The following is a 24,745-nucleotide window of genomic DNA, read 5'->3' as shown; positions in this document are numbered from 1 at the left end:
GAAGCTGTGAACTAGGGTCAGGCTGACTGATATCTTATACAACTCATGAGTGATACAGGAATAGTATTTTTTTTTCCCTTTTAAACTCTCATTATAAATCTTAATCCCGGGCCTTTTAGCAAAAATGTGTGTGCAGTCTTCTCTGCTTGTTTATGGAATGGTTTCCGGTGAATGTTAGACAGCAACTAAATAATTAAAAGGTTTTGAGAGCGCCGTGAGCTGGATGAGATGCTGGCAGCTTGATTGGCCCAGGAGAGATGAGTTGGTCAAAGAGTGAAAGTAAAAAATCGATATTTTAAGACTGGGCCGCCCTCATAAACGTGAGACCAAGGGGTGCAGGGTGAACTCGGGAGGGAGACTTAATTTTTAAAAAGGTTTCTTCATAGTTTGTATCTAGAAATTCAGCCTTGATTTCAGACAAAGATCAGATGTAAAAGATGAAGAGTCAGGAGAAGCTCCAAACCCAAGCCCGTAGGGCACATTTCCAAATAAATTTTGTCTTCTCCAAGGGATGTACTGTAAAAAGAATGCACCTTCCCCCTCCCCGCGCTCCACTGGCTTCAAGGTAGATATTGATGGCTTTTCTCCACTGTAGAATAGAAGTTATTTGGAACTTTTAAGAAAGGGTTTGTCCGGAATCGAAATTTTGAATCGGTGGGAAATATTATGGGGTAAAGAAATGAAGAGGGAATGATGCCTTCAGTTCCAGTAATCCTCTACAGTGAAACTCTCTGCCCTGGAGGGTGGAATGGGAACACCTTCTCTTACACTGCCCTGGGGTGCACCCGAAGTCTCTTTCGGACCTTGCTCATCCGGGCTGTATATTCTGGACCCAGGCTGCAGAAACCTCAACGCCACTAGGGGATGCAGTGACTCAAAGGACGGAACAGGGCCGCAGAGGTTGGAGCCCATGGGGCGGGGCGACTACGGCCCGGTCGTGGTATCTCCCGATGATTGGTCCTTACAAATGGTCCCGCCCTCGTCCGCCCCGCCCCCTCCACTGGGCTTCTTCCAGCCTCTCTCCCGGTGTCAGCTTGCTGCCCACCCACCAGACCCGGGCCCAGAGACCCACAAAGTCCAGGGAAGTTGCTGCTGGGTTCCACCCCGGAGGTCAGGGTTGGGGATTATTTACTCTGTTTTCCTCGGGTGAAAGCAGAGTAAAGTAGCACCCCGAGCTGGGCGAAGAAAAGTTAGGCCACCCCAGCAAAGATCAAGTTAGTTGCACACCGTACTTCGGGGATCAGTGAGCCTAGGTCTTGCCAATCCAGCTTTCTATGCATCACGTTGTCACTAAGGTCAAAAGCACACATTGATTATATCATTAGATCTGAAAAAGACAACTGCAACAGCTGACGCTGTTTGTGCTGGAGAGGTTTGGGAAAGCAAGCGGAGACCATAACAATAACTCGGGCGTCCAGGTCTTCTGCGCGATTCAGCAGCCTCCCGGGAAGCTGGTTCGGTAGACAAATCTTCAGCTACTTTGCCATGAAACTTTTCTAATCAGTTTTACATGCACATAGCCCCTAAGCTGATATAAACTGAAAAATGTTCTGGCTCGAATCCTAATTTAAAAGTTTGCTCATTTTTTTAAAAGTGCCGAAAAGAAAAGTCTGCTTATGGAAATTAGCTTTATGAATGGGGCGGCCGGGTTTCACTCGTACGGAATAATCTACTGAGCCCGAATGAATCGGCTTTGCTACATTTAAAGGGCCAGAGAGCGAATTCCCTCCTGCCTGTCCCCTCTGTCCCAAGCCCGGGCCGGCCTCGCCCACCCTGCCCGCGGCCCCTCTGCCCTAGGCGGCCCTTGGCGGCGCCCCTTTCCGGTCAGTAGAGGGGCGGGAGGAGGGGCGGCGGTGTGCGGGGGTGGGGGGGATGGGATGGGGGTGGAGGTGAAGTCCTGGAGCGGGTTTGGGTTGCAGTTTCCTTAAGCTGAGGATCGTGTCCCCTCCTGCCAGCGCCAGGCTCCTCCCCCTCGGCGCGGATGACACTAGAACCTCCTTAAGTTGCGTCGCGCCACAGCTGTCTGCGAACACTGAGCTGCCTGGCGCCGTCTTGATAGTTTCAGAAAGAATGCATTCCCTGTAAAAAAAAAATACTGAGAGAGGGAGAGGAAAAGAGAGAGAGACTGAGAGAGCGAGACATAGAGAGCTACGCATTCTGACCGGGCAGGTCACACGCCTCCTCCTCCTCTCCGCTCCTTGCTACTTAGGTTGGTATTGTGACTTTTTTCTAAAGTTTGATATTATTGCCTCCTCTTGGAGGGACTGCTTTGTGTGTGTGTGTGTGTGTGTGTGTTTTGGGAGTTTGTTTGTTTGTAAACTAAAAGCTCAGCTTTCTCCTTTTGGAGGATTTGTAGTGGTTGGAAAGATCCTGGGGCCGGTGTCCTCCAGGGAGGACTTGTCCCCAAGTTTTAATTGCTTAGTCAGTCCCGGGCTCCTGCGAGCCTGGCTGTCGGAGGTGTGCTGCGGAGCTTGGCTTCCTTTCCCTCCGGGTCTTCGCGTGCGTGTGCACGTCCCGGGTGAGTCGGCCCTGCGGGAAGCTCGAGAAGACCTAGTGCCCTCCAGAATTTCAGGTGTTAAAAAGTCACCTCATCCAAGTCTCTCTTTCTCTCCCTTACAGGTGATCAGAGGAGCAACCGTCTCTGAGCGCCGAGGAACCAGAGTGCAGTGTGGTCACACTCGGATTCCTCTCTCTCCTTTTTTCTTTTGACCCCCTTTACTCCTCCGTGTCTGCTTTTTTTGGGGGGGATCTCCCTCTTTCTTCATTCTTTCCCTTTTCTTTGATTCCTTCCTTTCTTTTGCTAAACTATCCTGCAAAGATTTTTTCCTCCCTAAATCTTTTTTTTTTGCTCACCTTTTCTATACACTTCACTGCAAATAAACCATTAAACGACCCCTCTCCTGGGCCTCCGACGGCAGGAGTCCGCGGACCTCCCAGGCCGACAGCCCTCCCTCTACCCGCGAGGGTTCCGGGCCCGGCAAGAGGGCGCGAGCACAGCTGAGGACATGGAGGTGACTGCGGACCAGCCGCGCTGGGTGAGCCACCATCATCCCGCGGTCCTCAACGGGCAGCACCCAGACACGCACCACCCGGGCCTCGGCCATTCGTACATGGACCCCACTCAGTACCCGCTGACGGAAGAGGTGGACGTACTTTTTAACATCGATGGTCAAGGCAACCATGTCCCGTCCTACTACGGAAACTCGGTCAGGGCTACGGTGCAGAGGTATCCTCCGACCCACCACGGTGAGTCCACTTTGGTGCTGGAACCCTCTGGATCCGCGCTTGTTTTCCCCAGTCCAGGAGACCGCCAGAGACTCTGGCTGGGCAGAGCAAGCCTAAGCCCCTAAGTGTGTTGCTAGTTCATTTTTTAAAAAATCGGGGGCCCGGAAATGGGCGAGGAAGCAGTGTTGCTCGCTGGGAGAGTATTTTTTTTTTTTTTTTTTTATAAAAGAGTGCAGCAGGCACTCTTGGCCTTTGGTCCAGGCACTTACCTGGCAAGCGCCGAGATGCAGCCCTGGTCCACACGCGGTTGTAGATTTTGCAGCCCGGCAGCAGTGCTGGCCAGGCCGGCCTGGAACTGGCCTCACTCAAAGAACTTCCAGCTTCTAGTTATCTAGTGGAAAGGGCCTTTCTCCAGATCCTTGCAATTTGTTTCTCCATTTATATTTTCAGAAAAGGCCCAAACACGTGTATTTATCTCTATTTCCTTTTGCTCCCCACTCTCAAAAGCTAGTGCATTTGGGTTTTAGGCGTCCTACCTACCGGTGGCGTGAGGAAGAGAATCTGGTGGTTGCCACGGTCCGGGGAGAGAAAGCCTTAAGCTGAAGAGAAGTGGGTTTGTTTAGACTCCCGGCTACACAGAATTTTCCTACGTCTTTGCTTTTAGCTTAATTGCCAGCAATCCTGGCCATCTTTTCTCCTCCGGCCTACTGTAGTTTCTGCAGGCTCCTCAAAGATTTAGGCTACATCAAAGTTTCTTTTTAAGTAGGAGTGTTTTCAGTTGCATCCTCCCCCTAACCATTCACCTTGAGAAATTTAGGGGAGTTCTGAGGTGTTTAAAAAAAAGAGAGAGAAAAAGAAAGAAAGAAACCCATCCTTGTGTGGTTGAGACAGGAGACTCTTAACACTCCCCAGCTATATGTTTATGCGCTTAAACCAGAAAAAAAATTAAGGAAAGAAGGTGGGAGGTTTTCTTAGCTAGCCTGAGGTCTGCTCAGGTCTCCCTCCACAGAGCTAGCCTTGGCGCCTATGACATAGCCCCTCCGGCCCGCCAGCAGGCATCCTCTACCCTAGAGCCGCAGGTTTCAAACAGACATTTCTGCGGATGGGGCGCTCTTTGCTCGGGTTGTGTGCAGATTAGCAGTTAAGTGGAAATGAGGTAGATCAGACCTAATGTTATTTACTATACAACTTCCTGCATAAAAAAAAAAAAAAAAGAACTTTAACCCTTGGCGTTCAAGAGAATTCTCCATCTCTCTTGACTCCCCTCCCCTTCCTCTCACTTAAGATTTTAGTTTCAGTATTGTTCTTAATGGTTGACTAGAATGTCAAATGGTGAGGCGGATACTGGATTGAAAGATCAATAAGGGTGTAGATTTGCGCTTGGAATTTAAAGGTTACCCTATCAGAGAGTATGGGCTTGGATAACTCCTGACCGCCTTAACATTGTGTATTTTAAGTGAAGGCTAAACATACTGTGTATATGAGTCACCCTTCGTTTGAAGTAAACACATAAACTGGACGTTTGTGTCTCAGGTGAAAATTCACAGAATGTCCCAGTGTACAGGAAAGTCTTGAGGGACTAGGGACTTCTCTTCCTTTCTTTACCTGTGAGTTGGATGGGTGAAGAAAGAGAAGGGAGGTGGGGAGGGAATCCCAGAATTTAGGTATGGTTACCTTCAAGGGTTTGGGCAATGAAAAATTTCTTGCAAATATCCATTTCAGGCTTTCTGGAAGCAACTTTGCCAATTCTAATCAAGCACTGAAGTTTTCTGCCATTAACTCTCAAAAGCACCCTGCCTTTCCTTGCATTGGGTGTTGGGAGCTGGGCTTCTCCGTAGGGTTGAGGAGTGGTGTGGTCCTGCTTTACCGTTCAGGCCCCATCACTCAGCCTGGTTGGGATTAAGTCTGCGGTGGGAGAATCAGGGCCATTGAAAGGAACCAATAAATCAAGGCAGGTTCTAGAGAGAGACCTCAGGGAATCTGGTTTAGACTATTCATTTGGAGAGGACAAATAAGCCAAGGGACCTTTCTCCATGTCCTTGCAACACCTCTGGAGGATTAGGACGGGGCCTTTCATTTTAGAGTTGGTGAGTGTGGACAGGGTCTGCTTCTATCTTGATGCATGTGGGCCTGGTACTCCTGGGACGACAGAGATTAAAGTATGTTTGAGTTCAATTGCGGTTGAGCCTAGAGGTTTGCTGACTGGGAGGTTGGGGGCGCCAGGGGGAAAATCTCCAGGTGTGTCTCAGGACTGCTCTCACCGCGGTATTCTTTTTTTTCCTCCTCCCCCCCCCGCCCCCCCATCATCGCTGGCATCGCAGGGAGCCAGGTATGCCGCCCGCCTTTGCTGCACGGATCTCTGCCCTGGCTGGACGGCGGCAAAGCCCTGAGCAGCCACCACACCGCCTCGCCCTGGAACCTCAGTCCCTTCTCCAAGACGTCTATCCACCACGGCTCTCCGGGGCCTCTGTCCGTCTACCCTCCGGCTTCATCCTCTTCTCTGGCCGCGGGCCACTCCAGTCCGCACCTCTTCACCTTCCCGCCCACCCCTCCGAAGGATGTCTCCCCAGACCCGTCGCTGTCCACCCCTGGGTCCGCCGGGTCGGCCAGGCAAGATGAGAAAGAGTGCCTCAAGTATCAGGTGCAGCTGCCGGATAGTATGAAGCTGGAGACGTCTCACTCCCGAAGCAGCATGACCACCCTGGGAGGGGCTTCGTCCTCAGCCCACCACCCCATTACCACCTATCCACCCTATGTGCCCGAGTACAGCTCCGGACTCTTCCCGCCCAGCAGCCTGCTGGGAGGATCCCCTACTGGGTTCGGGTGTAAGTCGAGGCCCAAGGCACGATCCAGCACAGGTAAGCGCCACCTCCATCCATCCCGGGGAATCTTTCTTTTGCTCCCTCAAATTTGCACTATATCCAGGTCAGGGCTAAAGAGAGGGCTTCCTTTCTTCCAAAATAAGGGTCTCTGGGAGGGCTACAGGTATCGCCCAGCCCACTTTTTTCTGTTCCTCTAGCCTGGGAAGAATGTGATGTGTCTTAATTCCTACTGATTTAGACTGCAGAGGGGAAGTGTGATCTAATTGTAATCTCCTGCCCCATCCTCCCCATCCCAGTGAGCTGGGAAAGGAGAAAAGCTAACAAAAACAAATGGAGAACCCTCTCCTCCTGCCTGCTGAGGGACTTCTGGATTCCGCCACTAACCTTTAGTTTCCAAGACCAAATGGAAGGCCCCAGGAATAAATCTGTAGTGTTTAAAGCTAAACTGAAACCTCCTCCAACCTAAACAAACACAGGTCCTTCCTATGACCCCTTTGGCCTCTTTCAGACGATTCCTTCCCCTTCGCTCCACTCACAGAGGGTCACGGGGGCTATAGCCAAGGACTGTCCTTTACAGAGACGAGTATAAATAAAGTGTGTGTCTGTGTCATTTGGGAAGGAGGCAGACACTGTAAAAGGAGCAGGCTATGCATGGAAAAGGGACTCTTAGCTGAACTTCTGAGGGCAGGAGATGGCTCCCTGGTGGGATACAGGGGCAAAGGAAGACAAGTGTCCTATCTCGTCAGTTACCTACAGTGTCTTTCGGAGCATTCAGTGTTAACAGGGGCCAGAGGCCTAGCTTAGGATGATTACAAGCCAGGTGTGATAGATAGGAAGGCTGATCCTGCAAGCATATGCCTCTGTTCTCTCCGCTGCTTCCTTTTCTCTCAAAAGTGGAGAGGAGTGTGTTTTCCAGCACACTGAGAGATTCATTCTGTCGAGCTCCTTGCAGGAAAAAGCATACGCAGGCAGAGTTTTTCTTTGCCTTAGAAATAAGACAAATTCATTCTCAATTTGTGACTACTGGGAACATTATTCAAATGAGATTGTGATCAGACTGACACGTATTTTTAGAAAGGATTTTGTGAAGATTGTTATATCTCCTAAGGTGTGCTCATTTCAGATTGGGCCATATCAACTACACAGATCGCAATGGTTACAAAAACAATCCATTGTTTATAAAAGGCTGGAAGAGCAGTCATCAGGCAGTGGAAGACTTCAGAGGAGACTGGGGGGGCCAGTGACCAGGAGAGAGTTTCGGGATTTTTTTTTTCTTTCTTTCTTCCTCCCTTTCTCTGTTTCTCTTCCCAGGGTGACATTCACTCTGACTGCCTGAGCAGGACTGTCTCTATTTAGTTGATATGTTTTAGCTAATCCAATTATTTTCAGACGGCTGCACGCGACAGTTGCATTGTTTATCCTGGGCCAGGAACTTTAATAGAGTCCGGATGCGGTTAGGCCGACAGAAAAACTCAGACCTGCATGTTCAGTACATGAAAGTAGGCAGGAGGGAGAAAGAGGTAGCTTCCTTGGTAGAGTCAAAAAGAGGGCTAGAGGAAGGAGATCGAAGGAGCAGTGTGGTCTGCTTAAAGGTGCCTGGGCTTGTGGGGAGTGAGGGCGGTGGACTAGAAAGAGCCAAAGGGAACTGTTTGCGCTTCCTAACGTTCCGCTGGAGGGCTGAGATCAAGGAACAGAAGCCTGTGTGTTTTGAAGTTGCAGCGGGGTTTAAAAACAAAGCAAAACAAAAATGCTCTATACTGGCAAGGCTCTGAGGTCAGGGAAGAAGAGCCTGGTCTCTGAGGCTGAAGTGGTGACTGAGAGGGGGAGGGGAACTCTGACTTTCCACAAAGTCTGACATCCAGGTTTCTTTTCTACTTCCTCGGGTCTGCACACTTTCTGATCAGTTTCTTTCTCTCCTCTCTTCCTTTAAGCTTGTGATGGGGGTTGGGAGGAGGTAAGGGGTAGAGACAGGTCAGTATAGGCCCTTTCTAACCCAGATCCTAGGCATAAAGTTTGTTTATTTATTATTTTGGTGAAGGAGGGAAATTATTGTAATTTGGTTTTCTGTTTCCTCCTTTTTACTCCTTTCTCACAGTCATAAAAAGCCAGAGTGGTATGCCTGACTTGCAAAGGAGATGGGACTTTTAGAGTCTAGAGAGAAGTTTCTAGAAGTTTCTACCCTAGGGATGCAGAGGGTAGACTAGTTAGAATTCTTGTAGAGGGGATTCTCTTAGGTTTAGCTCTCTTTCCCCCCTTTCCCTTCCCTTCCCTTCTTCCTTTCCTCTTCCTTTCTCTTTCCTCTTTGTAGCAGCTTTTATTGGAGGAGACAGAAAAGAGGTGCCAGTCAGGATTGTCGCTGTGCTTCGGAGAAAGCTGTGGTCAGGGCCTGCATTGCTTTCTTGAAGTCTTTGCTTTTGGTCTATCCTTGTGAACAAAAGACAAAGCTGACTGTTGCTCCCTTCAACCCCTACCCCCAAAAGGGCCATTTTTTTTCTCAGTTTTCCTGACTACTTTTTGGGTGTGGGCATCCCCCTCCACCCTCCTGAGAAAAATATCTTACCCTTCTTCTGTTCCTACACAGCCCAGTTTCAGGGTTTAGGTCAGAAGCCCAAGGGGCATTTGAAAATGGCTGTTGAATGTCAAGAGGCCTCACAACTCTGTGGTTCTTGTCACCTAAGAGAGGTGTCTGCTTGGCAGCAGCTCACAGCAGACGGGGAGAGGCAAGGGGAAGACAGAACGCAGGAGAGTCGGGGGCCCTCCATTAGGAAAACTGGCTGTGTGCTGAAGTCACAGTAGAGGCATGGAGAAATGACAAGAGGAAAACCCATGCAAGGCAGTACAGTCAAACGTATGGAGCGAATCAAGACAGAAGATTGCTCTACTGTGCAGGGCTGTGCCTGAGAGCAACCGTTGTTGTAGTTCTCTGCTTTCAAGAGCCCTCTGAAAAGGAAGCTGTCTTCCTCCCTCCTGCCTGACAAAGGAAAGGAAGTCAGCCTGGCCACAGGCTGGGAGATCCCCTCAGCAGGGTCAGGGTGCCTAGGTATTTAAGCTGCTCAGGGCAACAGTTTCTTGACTACCCTTCTGCTGGGCCTGGTACAGGGGGCATGTAGCCAGCAAGCTTCCATGTGCCTTTCTGCATGGTTCTTATGCAGGGAAGGGAACCTATGTGGCCCCTGTGCAGACTGGACTAAAAAGCGGGCTTTGGCTAGGTCATAGCCTATGCTGCTCTCTTCCAGCATGCTCGCTGTGGATGCAGTGGATATTTGAGAACTCAAAGCCAAAAGGCCTTCTGGCCATGGCTCTAGGCCGGTACCTCTTCACCCACCCATCCTTCAGACTCGTCATAGCCATTAGCCATAACCCATCAGAGTTTGATTCTACACGAAAGTTGTCTGAGGACAAAGCACCCAAGACCTATGAGGGGAACCAGAAAAAATTAGCCTACTTCCTAGGGAAGTACCTTTGGCTGTACGTGTAGTGTTTTACATCTAGTTCCAGAGACGCTGGGATAACAAGAGAGAATTCTCCCCAAGCTAAGGAGCCTTTTTGTAATCCAGATTGGGAAAAAAAAAATCTCTACTTAAATCACTTTTGCAAAGGCATGTTGTTTACACATGGTCCCTGAGTAATGGGGATGGTGAAATGAGAATATTTTTCATGGTTTTCTGGCTACTTGGTAGAGAGGGTTGGAATTAAATTGTGGTGATAACTTCTTCGAATTGTTCCTGGAGAAAGTGATGTGATGGGCTCACAAGAGTGAATACCCCTTGCTCCTTTGGGCTTGATCTGGGGCCTTTTAAAAGTCATTAAGTCTTTTCCCTCCCAAGGCAGATTTTGTCCTTTTTCTAGGAAGCCAGAATTCCCAATTGATCTTCTGGAGTTTCTTTCTTTACTTTGTTTGTCATTGATTAATCTCTCAAGACAAAAGGATCCCTTTAAGTACAGGGCATCAAACCCAGTGCTGTGTACACAGTAGACAAGTGCCTACTATTGAGATATAGTTTTAGTCCCCGTCAGTCTCTCTCTCTCTCTCTCTCTCTCTCTCTCTCTCTCTCTCTCTCTCTCTCTCTCCACTTTCCCGTCTACCCTGAGTGTCTCCTCATATAGAGGTATAGCTTTAGTCCCCCTCAGCCTCTCTCTCTCTCTCCACTTTCCCGTCTACCCTGAGTGTCTCCTCATCACCTTGCCTCAGCTCTGTGATAGACCCTCTGGAGTTGAGCTGCTTGTTCCTGGAGATTGGGGTCTCCCACCCCCTCCTTGGCTTGAGGAACTAAGCATTCTAGTGTCTCTTTCCACATTCCCCAAAGTAGAAGAGGTTCTTTTAGACAGAATCTTTCTCCCCTTCGGATACTGAAAAGAAGTCTCTCTGGCCACTTTTCTTCCAGGGATCGATCCATTTCTACTGAGGAGCTTTCTGGAATGGGTCCTTCTCTGGCTTTAGTCCTGCTTCTGGGATGAACAAACCTGGCTGGGCTGGTTTTCTGTTTGTTTATTTGTGGTTTTGGAGAAAAGAGAAACTGCAGCCAGGCCTCAGTTAATGAGGGGACGGACATCCCTCCACCTCCTTGACTAACTTACCTCTCCTCCTAATCTGTCTCTGGCCTTCATTCTATCTGTTCTGCCCTCTTCTCTCCTGGCATTTCCCCTCTTGGAGATCTCCTGCCTCAAGGCTGGTCCCTGTTTCCTTCCATCAGCTCTTGGCTGGCCAGGCTGGAGCTAAAGAGTCTGCCTTCAATTCCTCTAACAGCTGCTGCACACCTATGGGAAATGTTGCCATTTTCGGAAGGGGAGACTGTGAGGATAGCAATGAGTCAATCCTGCTGGGCCTTAGTTGATGACTTTGTAACTAGGCGTATTTATAGTTTTATTGGAAGTTTAAAAGTCGAAATTTTAGCTACTCAATCAGCCAACTGATCAATGTATATGTCCATCTATTATCTCTTCATCTCTTTAGCCATTGGTTAGTCTTTCTTTTCTTTCCATCCTGAGTCAGTCTATAAGGGAAGGGCTGGAACTGGGTCACTGCTCCTTGCTTCATTTACTTTTCCTTTTGAGGAAAATGAAAGAAGTGGCTTTGGTCACTGACTGATCTGGCGCACAGCCTGTTCTTAGGGAAATGTTTTAGGGTTCAGTCTCCCTCCTTGTCCCCGTTCTATCTCCCTCACCAAGTAGGAAATGTCAAATTTACTCACTTGAGGTCTGTTTGTAACCTGGAAGAGTTATGTCAGGCACTAAGGGTTGCAACCTTGGATCACTTTGAAACCGTTTGGAAATGCTTTGGGTCTTATTTTATTTTCCCTTCTGACCTCATTGCGTGTCTGGGGACTGGTTCTTCCATACCACCAAGTGCATCTCAGGGGTAGAATTCAGGTTTTCAGGCTTGGGGGCAAGGGCCAGGTCACTGGGGGATCTCACAGACCCTCCCTCGTCTTCTAAGTGTTACCTCCTTTTCTTATGCTTTCCTTCCCTAAGTGACTTATCTGTGACCTTGTTTCCAGAAGGCAGGGAGTGTGTGAACTGCGGGGCAACCTCTACCCCACTGTGGCGGCGAGATGGTACGGGGCACTACCTTTGCAATGCCTGCGGACTCTACCATAAAATGAATGGGCAGAACCGGCCCCTTATCAAGCCCAAGAGAAGGCTGGTAAGTTGTTGGAAGGGCTGAGCTCATGTATCTGTTTTGTGTTTTCCATGTCCTCTCTGAGAAGGATGGCTTTCTGCAGGAAACTGGCCTGGTCATTTTCTCTCTTTTATTTTTCTTCCCTTCTTTTTACTGTTTCTCCTCTGCCTTTTATTCCTTTTATCTCTTCTCCTTTTATATTTTTTTCAAATTAGATACAGAAAAAAAATGTCATATTTTCATCTTTCATGATTAAATCACTCCCAAAATTTAAGGTTACATTAGTTACTGGTTATCACATCTGAAACATATATCCTGATAGAGTAACTAAGCTTAGCAACATCAGGACTACTGTGTCAATAATTGCTGTGTCATGGAGAGAGATTTAATGTGAGGAATGAAGCATCTCAGGAACCATTTAGAGCATACCCTGGAAGTTGTAGAAGTCTCTGAGAAGGCCATTCCAGACCCAGGGCTGTCGATGATCCTCTGATATCGATGCTTTAAGATTAATAGGCCTCCACATTGTGATAGTACACTCTTGTAATCCCAGAATTTAGGAGATGGAACCACAAGACCAGGAGTTCAAGGCCAGCCTCAGCCACATAACTGATTTTGTAGCTAGCCAGGGCCATGGGATTGATGGTGACTTAACTGGATTTTAGAATCAGTCCCTGGTATTTATCTGCTTCTTGGTCTGACACTTTGACAACTTTACGTAGGTGGTTCTCGTCTTGCTCATGGTCTTGTCTTTGCTTTTATTTCCTTTGACCCACTATCCATAGCGTGAGAGTCTCCTGCTCCACCGCACACACTCCTTCTTTCCTGAGCTTTTTGATAATTAGGAATCCTTGAGAGAACCTCAAACCATTGAACATTTAGAGAGGAATCAAATAGGAGGTGTTTGTTTGTAAACTTGACTCTGGAACTTTGGGTCAGCTTGAACGGTGTGAGTGTACATACCTGGGACAATAAGAGTAATTAGCAGGGGATGACCACACACAGGCCAGATCAAAAAGATGAAGTTCACCAGGTGAGTGAGCAAGTGAATGGAGGCTAAGAACTCCCCATGTAGATTCTAATGTGGAAAAGTGGAGCAAAAACTGAACACATGAGACCCCCCCTCCTTCCTTAAAGCATTATTCATCTTCCCTGTTAGACAGTGGCGGCACGATTTAACACCTTTCACATCCTCTTTAGAAAAAGGCAAACTTTCTAGGGGTGGAAGTGCCCACATGACTTCAACTTTTTTTTTTTTTTTTTGGGCAATCTTAGATCTCTAGGCCTCATCCTATCTGATCTTTGCTCTTTTCTCCAACAGTCTCAACACCCCCTCCCCTTCTCATGCAGTTTAGGGTTTTTTTTTTTCCCTTTCTTTTATGTGCAAAGCCAACTTCCTAGGAAAAAGCTGCCGGATATCTGAGTGCTAGAGATAACTCATAAACAACAACTCAGCTTCCCCAACTTAAACAGCAAGACGTTTAGACGGATCAGAACAAGAAGCATTGAAAAAAAATGGCTGGAGGTGTTAGCTCTGAATGAGTGTGACCACACCGCAGAAGAATGCCGTGAATCATTCAGGGCCCAGCCTAAGAAAGAAAACCAAAAAAGAAATAAAACCAACAACAAAAACCTTCTAGTTGAAATAAGTCATGGTACATTTGCAGTTTTTAATTTTTAAGTAAAGACCAAAAAAAAAAAGTTTAAAAAGTTCTGAAAAATCTGAGTTCTCTGATGGACAGCGGAGAGTTTCTCTGTCTGCATAGAGCAGAGATCTCTCCTGCCAGTTCATTCACCCTTCGTAGGAGGTCTGTGCCACTCTGAGGAATGGCTGCTTTTAGTTCTCGAGTTCACAGACTGTCACAGGTTAGGCTGTCTGTCTTCGTGGTCTCCCCTGGTTGGGGGAGGTATTGATGTTTTCAATTCCATTACAATGTATATGCTACACAGAGACACAGCAACTTTTTCCCTTCTCTTTAGCGTCGGTTTGTGCTGCATGCTATGGTGTGTGTGTGTGTGTGTGTGTGTGTGTGTGTGTGTGTATACACGTCAGAGGATCAGTTGTAGGAAGAGTCCTACACTTCGAGTTCCGAGGATTGAACTCTTGTGCGCTGAGCTGTCACGCCAGTCCTCCCCCGCTCCAATGAGATGGGCTCCACTTCCAAATGTGTCAGAACCCTTTGTTTTTGTTTCTTTTTTCCTTTTCGTACCTTCGTGCTAGGATCTAGAAGTGTAGGCTCCTGCATGTTAAGGACACTGGAGCCGCGTTTTTTCTGCTTTCTTACAGTCCTGTCCCTTCACTCTGGCTCTGCTTTTCTAGCTTGCTAGTTTTGTCTTATGTAGACCCCACTCATGATGACTCAGCCCATACCCTTGCTAGCTTCTTCATGAGATACAGATCTAACACTGACATAGAAGAGAGGACTGATGGCCAGATCTGTAGTGTGCACCCCTCTCTTGGTATTCCAGAATTTTCTTATGTTTTACAACTAGAAAGGGTTGAGTGACTTGCCTAATTTAAGGACTTACTGATGCCTCTGCCACCGAGTCCAACAGTGTGACTAACACTGTAAACAGTTCTGTAAGTTTGCCTAAACTCTATCTTACCAGAGATGTATCTACCACATGTGTGTACTTATGATAGTTACAATATACTGTGAAGGATTATTTGTACATGTACTGAGTTCTTTCTTTATAGTACTCATTGCATTAGTTGGCATTATTTACTTACCTTATATATTCAGAATTATTGCGCTGGGAAGCCGGTTGGTTGCCTGCGCGGACACTATTGGGCTTTATCTGAATATTTTTTCTGAAATGCCATTGGAAGGTGATAATAATCACATGTAACATAATTGTCACAAATGATTAGGCGTTGGTTTTCAGTAGGACTTTTTTCCAGAGAGCACAAGAGGGAAATGGTTATTTAAGTATCAAATGATCACATTTCACAAAGGCAGGTGGCCAAAGGCACCAGAATCGGCATCAACGCTCTCGGACCTGAGTGGCTTATTTTCAAAATGGGCAGCGCCTTCTCCACGATGAGAGAGAAGGGCTGTTTTTAATTTCACCTCCTCACAATCCCCAAAAGAATTACTGGGGGGAAAAAGTCTTGAGTTTGGCTATTTAAAGCCCGCAGGACTTTGGTTGGAGGATAATGTAAAGGTCTGAAAGGAAGGGAATATGTCTGCTGGATTTAAAATTGCCACTCCGTTTGCTGCAGCTTTGTGCTTGATACAGTATTGATAGAGACAGGGTAAGGACAATGTAGATTTTAGTTTCACGTTCTTAAAAATCGTACCAGAACCTATTTTTTTTTCTCTACTTCTTCCTTCCTTCTTTCCTTTCTTTCTTCCTTCCTTCCTTCCTTCCTTCCTTTCTTCCTTCCTTCATTCCTTTCTACTTTTCTCTACTTTTTTTCTGTCTTTCTTTTTTTGGGGGACTGGGGATACAGCCCAGTCCTTTTGCTATTGTTAAATAGCCTGTCCACTGAGCTTACTCTCCAGTTTCTAGAACTTTCTTAATGCAACCAAATGCTTTGTTGGCTGTTCTTTTCTTTACTATTAATTTCTAGCTTAGTATCCAGACTCATTTTTGAGTTAATGTTTTCTTTTCAGGGTGAAAAAGAGGGGAGGTATGTTAGAGGTGACAGCTCCAATTTCTTTAATTTTGCGCTCGCATGTGTGCGGTTGTACATAAAGGACAACTTGTACAATTCGGTTCTTTCCCTCTACCCCTACCAGGTTTAGGGATCTAATTCAGGTTGTCAGCCTCGGTTGTGAGTGCCTTTAACTGTGAGCCATCTTAATAGCCCATCACTCATTTTCTTTTAATAGTTCTGAGTTTAATTTTGCATTAAGAAAATATGCGCAGAAAAGTTGGCTGATAAATTCACATGCATGAAAGGTAAAAGAAATCTCTCCTTTTTTTTTTTTCTTTTTAAAGCAGAGCTAAGTAAGAACATTTTAATTTAATTTTTGAGACAGGATCTCTCTTTGTAGCCCACATTGGCCTGAAACTTCCTTTATAGCCCAGGCTGGCCTCACGCTGGTTGCAATCTTGCTTCAGCCTTTCAAGTTTTCAAATGCAGGAGTAACAGGTGTGAGTGAGCCACCAAATCTACAAAACTAAGGAATTAAAATTCAATATAAGGCTGATATTTGGCCTGTGGCTGCTTTCCACCTCCCCAAGATCAACACATAGGAAATGCGTGTAACTTCACCCAGGTGGTAAGCGGGTAGGAAGGTGAAAGTCAGGATTTCTACTAAATCATCGAAGTATCGCTCGGCTTCCTTTTGTGCTAGGATTGTCTCATTACCTGATGGCTACCTACCTAAAGATTTCAAGGGCAGCAGTCCTGCGAATGGCAAGTCTGAAACTGTCAGCTCTGTGGGATGGCTGCAGGGTGATCGAGTGGGGGCTTGTTCACTCAGAATGTCCTACTCCAAAATCATGGCACCCTGAGTGCATCACACACACACACATCACACACACATATACACATGAGCATGCATGCACACACATATACACTCACTTCTGAAAGGATAAAAATTTACCCTAATGTAGAACTCCACTCTCCAGAATCAAGTTTTTTTTTTTTTTGTGTGTGTGTGTGTGTGTGTGTGATGCAGTCTCTAAAATATCTGTATTTATATATCTTCATGTAAATTATCATTTTAGTTTAGCATTGGATTTGGGTTTCTTTTCTTATTTTTTATTTTATTTTATTTTTTTTGGATTTTCGAGACAGGGTTTCTCTGTGTAGCCCTGGCTGTCCTGGACTCTGTAGACCAGGCTGGCCTCGAACTCAGAAATCCACCTGCCTCTGCCTCCCTAGTGCTGGGATTAAAGGTGTGCGCCACCACTGCCCGGCTAGTATTGGGTTCTTTAGGCTCTCTTCGTACATCTGTATTGGCATAGCTTATTTTCACTTGCTTTCCTTTCCCACCATGTATCCTCGGCTAGCAATAATCCTCCTGCCTCAGCCTCAGAGTTCCAGCAGCCACCTATCTCTGCCCAGCTAATTTAATCCTTTTTGATTGTGGTGTCTATCTAGAAAGTGGCTTCCTAGCTCAGCTTTCCCTTCCTTTGCTCTTACTGTCCCGTCCGTCAGCCAGTAGCTGAGGTAGAGATCAATGTTTTTGATTGCCTTTCTTGAAAAAGAAGTCACATGGGCCCGGGAATGACAAATGGGAATGACTAAGTGCTTGGTACCCAAATTAGCTTGGCTAATTGGAAATTGTCACTCTTAAAGATGAACTGGGGATGGAGGGAGCTGGTAATGTTCCCAGGGAAGTGGCACTGGGATCTTGCTTCTCCCCAGTTCTGCCCTGGGAGAAAGCAAGTTCGGTATTTGCCTGCTGAGGCCTGACAAGCTCCAAGCCTAACGAACTAGCTAGCAAGACTCTAGATTGGCTGAGTCTTTCTTCTCAAGGACGATCTGGGATCTTGATGACTTTCATGTGGCCCACTTGCTAGTTTTGATTTCAATGTCTTTTTTTTTTTTTTTTTTTTTTTTTTGTCTTCAAGCAGGTCTTCATAGCTCTGCCATATTTACTGTGTTCTAATTTTATCCTCTCCTCTCTTCCCACCCCCAGTCGGCAGCGAGGAGAGCAGGGACATCCTGCGCCAATTGTCAGACCACCACCACCACCCTCTGGAGGAGGAACGCTAATGGGGACCCCGTCTGCAATGCCTGTGGGCTGTACTACAAGCTCCACAATGTAAGTGGGACTGAAACCAGTTGGGATGGGGGGTTGGGGAGGGATCCTGACCAAAACCTTGAAACCTCACCATCCTCCAGATTTCTGATGGGTTTCAGTCACCTTCTTTGGAGCTAAGCAATTTGTTCAGATAAATAATACAGTAGGCCTGAGTTTATTATTTGTATTTCTTGGTTTTCTGAGACACATGTTTTATATAGCCCAGGCAAGCTTTGAATGCTATGTGAAGAAGAAACTGTCCTTGAACTCCTTCTGGTCCTCCTGTTGCAGCTTCCCCAGTGACAGGATTACAGATGAGTGTCACTACGTGTGGCCAGATCATTTTGAAGACACCTTTGCTGAGACGGAAGAGGTTAGAGAGAGAGAGGTAACCCAGGTTTGGTAGCACACCCATAATCGTGGCACTTAGAAGACTGAGACAGGAGGACCATCATGAGTTGGAGGCCAATATGGCCTACATAGCTAGTACTGGGCCAACCAAGGCTACATAGCAAGATTCTGCCTCAAAAACAACAAAAAAGATAGAGAAGAATACAGCCCACAACCCGTTTCGTATGTTTTTGACGTTTTTTATGTGAGGTTAACACCTGATAAATAACAAAGGGGGGAAAAGTCGTGGAAAACAGGAAAATCATCAGTTCTAAAGTGAGATCAGATGGCACATTACCTCTAACTCCAGTGCTTGGGAGACAGGTGCAGGTGGATTGCTGTGAGTTCTGGGCCAGCCCGATCTATATAGTGAATTGTTAGATAGCCTGGACTATATAAAGAGGCCCTATGTCAAAAAACAAAACAAGAAACCATAGTTCTGTTTTCATGTTCCCTTTCATGAAGTGGGGGTGGGGTGGGGGAGCTCACCTACCTTGCAGGAGGAAGGGAAAAAGATAAATAAATATAAATATGTGGTTTTGCCGTCCATTTCTGAGCCAGATAGGACAGATAGACTTGGTTACTGATGGGGACACAAAGCCTTGGCTGTCCCTGTGCTGTAAACTTCAAATGGTCCTCTGTGTGACAAACATGAATTGAAATTTCATTAAATGTTTCTGTCCCAACCAGTTTTTCACTTGTAAACAACTGGGGGAAGAATTAAGGTTGGAATGTTGGGGAAAGAAATGGTTACTTCTGCCTTCTAGACCCCATTAGCATAATGTCACTGCCAGGCACTAGAGTCTAGCTGGTTCTACTCACCCCTGTGGTTTTTGTTTGTTTGTTGTTGCTTTTGTTTTTGAGACATGGTTTCATATTGGCCAGGCCAGCCTTGACCTCACTATGTAGCAGAAGACAACCTCAAATGTATAGTTATTCCTAAGGAAAAAAAAAAGAGAGTCACAACTCTCTCGCTCTTCCACTTTACCCCATTCTTCTGAAGTCCTTTGCCTTTGGCAGAGTCTGGGAGGAATGAGGAAGAAGCAGAAAGTTTTGCTTGTGGCTATTCTTGAAGTAACTCACTTTACCCAGGAATACCTAGGAATTGAAGAGGAAGCCAACCCCCGACCCCACTCTCTGGGATGAAGTTTCTGAGATTCCTTTGGAGTCTAAACTCATATCTCTTGACATGGTCCCCTTCAGTATTGCCCAGAATGAGGAAACCAGAGGCCTCCAAAGGAGAATTTGCTGTTCTTCTCCCATTCCTGGGGTCATGATACACACAGGCTTAGCAGCAGTTAAACCAAGTCCTGTTTTCAAATACAAGGCAGAGGAGTTAGAAAGTTTGTGGTTACAATCTAGTGGGACTAGAATATTAACATTTAGTACTCTCTCCATGTATCCCCATAGCCTGTATAGGTATTTTCTGAGCTACAACTTCCAGCTCTCTAAGAGTGTCCATGGTACTTGATGACATGGGAGCCTTAGAAAGCCCCACAGTGTGGACAGGGCAAAGACTCCCTTTCAGCTGTCCTAGAAAAGCACATACACAGAGTGAGCAGGGCTTCATAACTACTTGGTAAAGCAATCTGACAGCGCAGTGCCACAAGACTTCCATGAGCTGCGCGCGCGCGCGCGCGCGCATGTGTGTGTGTGTGTGTGTGTGTGTGTGTGTGTGTGTGTGTTTCTCTACCACCTCCATGGAGTCACCGAAGTCTAGGAAACTAGGTACCTGTACTGCTTTGAGTAGTGGTGGTGAGCTACAACGAAACTGTGTGCGTGTGTATTTTTGAATGATAACGAGTGGATGATGATTTCTTCTGTGGAGCAGAAGGGATAGAATGCAGGGCTTGATGTATGAGGCCAGTGCTGAGTCACGCTTGCTCTCAACCCATTAAGTTTTTCTCTATTGCACATTCCTTATTCCTTCCTGGACCCAGTGGTAGCCCAGTGTGAGGAGAATGAATTTTCTCATTCTCATGCATTTTTTGCTTCTCCTCCTCCTCCTCCCCCTCCTCCCCTCCTCTTCTTCCTCCTCTTCCTCCACCACCTCTCCTTCCTCTTCTTCTCCCTCTTCCTCCTCCTCCTCCTCCTCTTCCTCCCCCTCTCCCTCCTCATCTTTTTCCTCTTCCTCCTCCTTCTCCCTTTTGGCTTAGCATGGATTCATCAAGAGAGGCAACTCCAGTGTATTTAACCCTGAGATAATAATCTAAGGCCATTCTCTTGGCATGTGATACCCTCTGCCCATACTGTGTCTGCACATGTACGCCACAGGCTCCTCTCCTCTTATCTGGGTGTTTAGATGATTACCTATCTCTGCATCAGCGTATCTAGGTGTGTTGTGACTAGCTAGCTATCTGTGGCCGTGTAGCTATTGGTGTAACCAGATATTATATGTAGATATCTGGCTGTGTACATCTAGTGATCTGTACACAGTGGTGTATCTAGACATTATCTTAGGGAAGGTCTGATATGGGGTGGATACCTGTCATCTCTGTGGGCGGTGGCTTTATCTTCCTGACAACCTAGAGAAGGAGCCCTGAGACATTTTTCTGGCACTGACTTTGGCTCTTTGGCTTCTGCTCATCCAGTCTTCCTGTCACAGGGGCAAATAAGGTCTGAAGCTCCAGTGGTGGGGCTCTGTAGCCCTCTCTGGTGACCTCTGCCTGCACTAGGAAGTCATGTGCTTATTGTACCTAGAAACTTGGTCTTTCTTGGCTATTTGGATCTTTTCTTCCTCACCTGTCACATGTCACGCCTCAGAAGAGGTGTGACTACTGGATCCCAGGCAGTCTTTTTATCCGCATCTGAGAATCCTCCACACTGGGGCTGTTTACCCTTAGGGTGAGGCACTGCCTGCCTCCCATCAGGACTCTTGGTTGTATCCCTGGAAACATAGCCAGGAATGCAGTTGATTCTTTGCATCAGATGTGTGCTGGTCACATTCACTTGCTTGGCTCTTCATGAAGAGAGGCCTCTATTAGTTGTGTAAAGTCCCATACTTGATTCTGGGTCCCCAAAGTAAAGGACACTTAGGAACCAAAAGGATGGATGTTCAGCTATCAAAGCCCAGAGTGCTCTCTCTCTCTCTCTCTCTCTCTCTCTCTCTCTCTCTCTCTCTCTCTCTCTCTCCCAGCCCTCTCTTTCAGTGAGAGTCTTGCTAGTAGCCCATGCTAGCCCAGAACTCCTAATCTCCCTGTCTCTGCATTCTAGCTATATACCAGCATGTCCTATAAATCTCCAGGATGGGCTTTTGCATCGTTATCTGATGCATTCACAGTTTTTACTTGTGACCTTGACTGTCCTTACAAGCCATCAGAGGACTTTGGGTCCTGTAGGCTGTTAATAAGTCCTTGTTGGTTGATTGGTTTTAGTTGTTCTTACAGAAACAGGCAAGGGGAAATCAACAGCTTTCAAGCACTGCAGGTGTGCCAGGTTATGTGGGCACAGGGTTATCCTTTTGAAGAGCATACTGCTTTAGTATAGGCTCCAGGGCTATGGATATAGCTCCTAGTGGGTGAGGCCCTGGCCTCCACTGCTAGAATCCCACTCCCTCCAAGTGTCAGAACACATACATTTCCTGGGGAAGGCTTTCCAGAACATCACCCTGTGGAAAAGCCAGGTAGAAGAGAAGAGTGACAGCCAGACCTGGCAGGGAGGCACAGGAGACCTAATTTCCCAGAAAGATAGATTTCAACACAGGAGGCTTCACTCCGACCGGGTCTGTGTGTCAAGACCCAGAGAAGATTCATCATATAAGTAAACAAAATGGTGTCTGGTGACCCTGATCCCCTATCTTCTCATGAAATATTTTAGGGAAATCTTCCCCCACCCCCCCACCCAGACAGGGTTTCTCTGTATAGCCCTGACTGTCCTGGAACTCACTCTGTAGACCAGGCTGGCCTCAAACTCAGAAATCTGCCTGCCTCTGCCTCCCAAGTGCTGGGATTAAAGGTGTGCACCACCACTGCCTGGCTCTTAGGGAAATCTTAAGGAAGTAAGACAGGTTTTTGTATTTTAGTCGTTATATACTTGATACTAGGTGCACCCTGAACATGCCAACTTCCCCTGATGGGATGTTGATGAGCTTAACCGAATTGTGCTTGGGGCCTGTGGGTTTTGAAAGCAATGTCAGTGGAATCAGAAGCCCTGTGTTCCAAGACCTGAAGGACTTGGGTCTCTGGATAGAAGGGAGGCGCAGGTAGAAGAAGAGGCAAGCAACACGGAAACACATCTCTGCCCTGGGGCAGGGGACAGGGCCTGTGCTACTGTGCAAAAGCTTTTATCATCTCAAAGGCAGCAAAAAAGTAAAAAAAAAAAAAAAATTGATCTTTGTTTAGATTAACAGACCCCTGACTATGAAGAAGGAAGGCATCCAGACCCGAAACCGGAAGATGTCTAGCAAGTCGAAAAAGTGCAAAAAGGTGCATGACGCCCTGGAGGACTTCCCCAAGAGCAGCTCCTTCAACCCGGCCGCTCTCTCCAGACACATGTCATCCCTGAGCCACATCTCCCCCTTCAGCCACTCCAGCCACATGCTGACCACACCTACGCCCATGCACCCGCCTTCCGGCCTCTCCTTTGGACCTCACCACCCATCCAGCATGGTCACCGCCATGGGTTAGAGAGGCAGAGAGCCCTGCTCCACATGCGTGAGGACGCTCCGAGTCTGCGAAGAGTTCCTCCGGACCCCTTCTACTTGCGTTTTCGCAGGAGCAGTATCATGAAGCCTGAGAACGACAGATCTATGTTTTTTGAAGGCAGAAAGCAAAATGTTCGCTTCTCTTTCAAAGGAGCTTCCGGTGGTGTCTGCGGTCCAACCACTGAATCCGGATCCCATTTGTGAATAAGCCATTCAGACTCATATTCCCTATTTAACAGGGTCTCTAGTGCTGTGAAAAAAAATATTGCTGAACATTGCATATAACTTATATTGTAAGAAATACTGTACATTTGAGGAAGACTTTATTGTACCTGGATAGCTGTAAGAAAGGCATGAAGGACGCCAAGAATTTTAAGGAATATAGGGAGATTAAAGTATGGAGATACAGAAGAAACTAAGTCTGATGTCCAAATGGGCACGCTGTCAGTTTTGTTTCCCTTCAGTTGTTTGATGCATTTAAAAAAAAAAAAAAAAAAAAAAAAAAAAAAAAAAAAAAAGAAAAGAAAGAAAAATCCAAGAAAAAAAAAGGTTGTAGGCAAATCATTTGTTCTAGGCTGTGAGCCTCTGCAAAAGAAATGTCAGATCTGGGCAAGCGGTGTATAATCTCACCAACTGAGGATTTGAGAATGTCATGTCTAGGCCTACATGCTCTGTGAATCAGTCCCTGTAATTGTTGTTTGTATGTATAATTCAGAAGCACCAAAATAAGAAAAGATGTAGATTTATTTCATCATATTATACAGACTGAATTGTTGTATAAATTTATTTACTGCTAGTGTTAGGAACTGCTTTTTTTTTTTCTTCTCTCTGGATTTTTGGTTGAATAAACTAGCTTGCTTTCAGTTGACCTAAGGTGGATGTATTCTGGAGGGTTTATTTTTTCCTTTTATTATTATTTTTTAATGGTATTTATTAAATAGCTTGTATGGGCCTGGCGGTACCTGTCCTTTCCGTCACTTCTCTTGCAGCCTGAGCTATGAAGGTAGCAGCGTACCAGCTACCAGTGTGCATGTCAGCAACCTGGCCACTCGCAGGCCTGGCCCTGAGAGCCACCTGGCTGACTGTTAGCCCCTGTGTGTTCTGTATTAGTGATCACTGCCTTTAAACAGTCTGTTGGAATAATACTATAAAAATAATAATAAAGTTAAAATATTTTAAAACAACGAAGTAACATTGTATCAACGTGACCGCCAAGCTCTTACAGAATTTGGTAGCACTCTCTAATTTCAGAGTTGTTTTCTTTTTAAGCATCCCAAAGCAAATATGGTAGTTATTCACCAGGAGATCATGTGAACCTGGCAGGCAATACCCATCCCTTGAATGAGAGAATTGTGAGTTCTACTGTTGTTTACAGAGATCTATTCCTGGGCAGGCACAGCTTCTGGGTCCTCCAGTGAGTTGTGCACTATTCTTGGGTGTCTCCCGGGACAATCTTAAAGGAAGAGTGGCAAACTCCCCAGCTGAGATTTCCAGGTGTAACCACAGTCAGGGGCTGGATTCCTCTTTGACACAGCAAGCCAGCCGGTGCTTCTCAGTTCATTTTCATCTTGCTTTACTACTGTTGAATCACATTGCCATGGAGGGGTGATGGGGATGTCTGCACAACACCATGAAACCCATTTGAATCCTCCTGTATATTCCCTTTGCCCTCTGACAGAACGTGTAACTCTGGCACACACTTATGAATCTGTTAACTGCCTCTGCTTTCTTGGCAAATATTTTAAGTCTAAAGCTGAATGTTGAAATAAAAAAGTAAGAGAAGTGACATGCAGTGGAGAGCTGGCTGGCTCCTGACTGAAGACCAACAGTCCCAATACTGTTCTCAAACAGTATCTAGGAAGCAGAGTCCTAGGAAGCGGGACCCTACTGAAGCACCTAGGAAAGAGGGTCGTTTGAACCTGGGGGATTTTACCGTCTGGTTGGTTCCACCTCTCAGGAGTCACTGCTTCTCTTCCTAAGACCATTTGTGTTAATGCCCTTTCACCTTAAGAACAAGGAATTCAAATTCTTGACATTCCTGGAGTGAGAAGGGGTGCATGTGTGTGTGTGGGGGGGGGCAGGGGAAAAAGTCCCAAGGCTAGGCAGCCTGAGCTTTGCTTTGTTTTAGGTAAGGTAGCAGACTGCAGCGGTTCTTTGTCATCTCATCATGGCAGACTTTGATTTAATTTTCAAAGGCTGTTTCCAGACGATGATGCAAAAGCTTTGTTAAATATCTACAGAGGGAGAGAAGAGTAGTTCAAGGTTCCTTTGGAATGTGGGCTCTGGTAGGTTTTGTTTTTTGGCTTTTTTAAAAAGAAGAGAGAGAGAGAGAGAGAGAGAGAGA

The 24,745-nt window shown here is 46.5% G+C and overlaps 1 protein-coding gene across 5 annotated transcripts in view; it reads left to right on the top strand.

The window, feature by feature from the left end:
• Window positions 1-23,585, top strand: part of Gata3 (GATA binding protein 3) — a 30,734-nt gene extending 7,149 nt beyond the window's left edge. Inside the window, exons 1-6 of one of the 5 annotated variants that reach the window (XM_031358278.1) lie at window positions 2,023-2,209; window positions 2,620-3,246; window positions 5,547-6,083; window positions 11,549-11,691; window positions 17,265-17,390; window positions 22,100-23,585. In XM_031358278.1, the coding sequence (XP_031214138.1) occupies window positions 3,006-3,246; window positions 5,547-6,083; window positions 11,549-11,691; window positions 17,265-17,390; window positions 22,100-22,384 (1,332 nt within the window). In that variant the 5' untranslated portion in view covers window positions 2,023-2,209; window positions 2,620-3,005 and the 3' untranslated portion in view covers window positions 22,385-23,585. Of the gene's footprint in view, window positions 1-2,022; window positions 2,210-2,619; window positions 3,247-5,546; window positions 6,084-11,545; window positions 11,692-17,264; window positions 17,391-22,099 lie in introns of those variants that run through there. The other 4 variants (XM_031358280.1, XM_031358279.1, XM_031358276.1 and 1 more) reach the window with 4 other exon arrangements.
• Window positions 23,586-24,745: the final 1,160 nt, after the last annotated feature.

This window comes from Mastomys coucha, unplaced genomic scaffold (genome assembly GCF_008632895.1).
Source record: "Mastomys coucha isolate ucsf_1 unplaced genomic scaffold, UCSF_Mcou_1 pScaffold7, whole genome shotgun sequence".
Lineage (NCBI taxonomy): Eukaryota > Metazoa > Chordata > Mammalia > Rodentia > Muridae > Mastomys > Mastomys coucha.
This window is presented reverse-complemented; position numbering and strand designations above follow the sequence as displayed.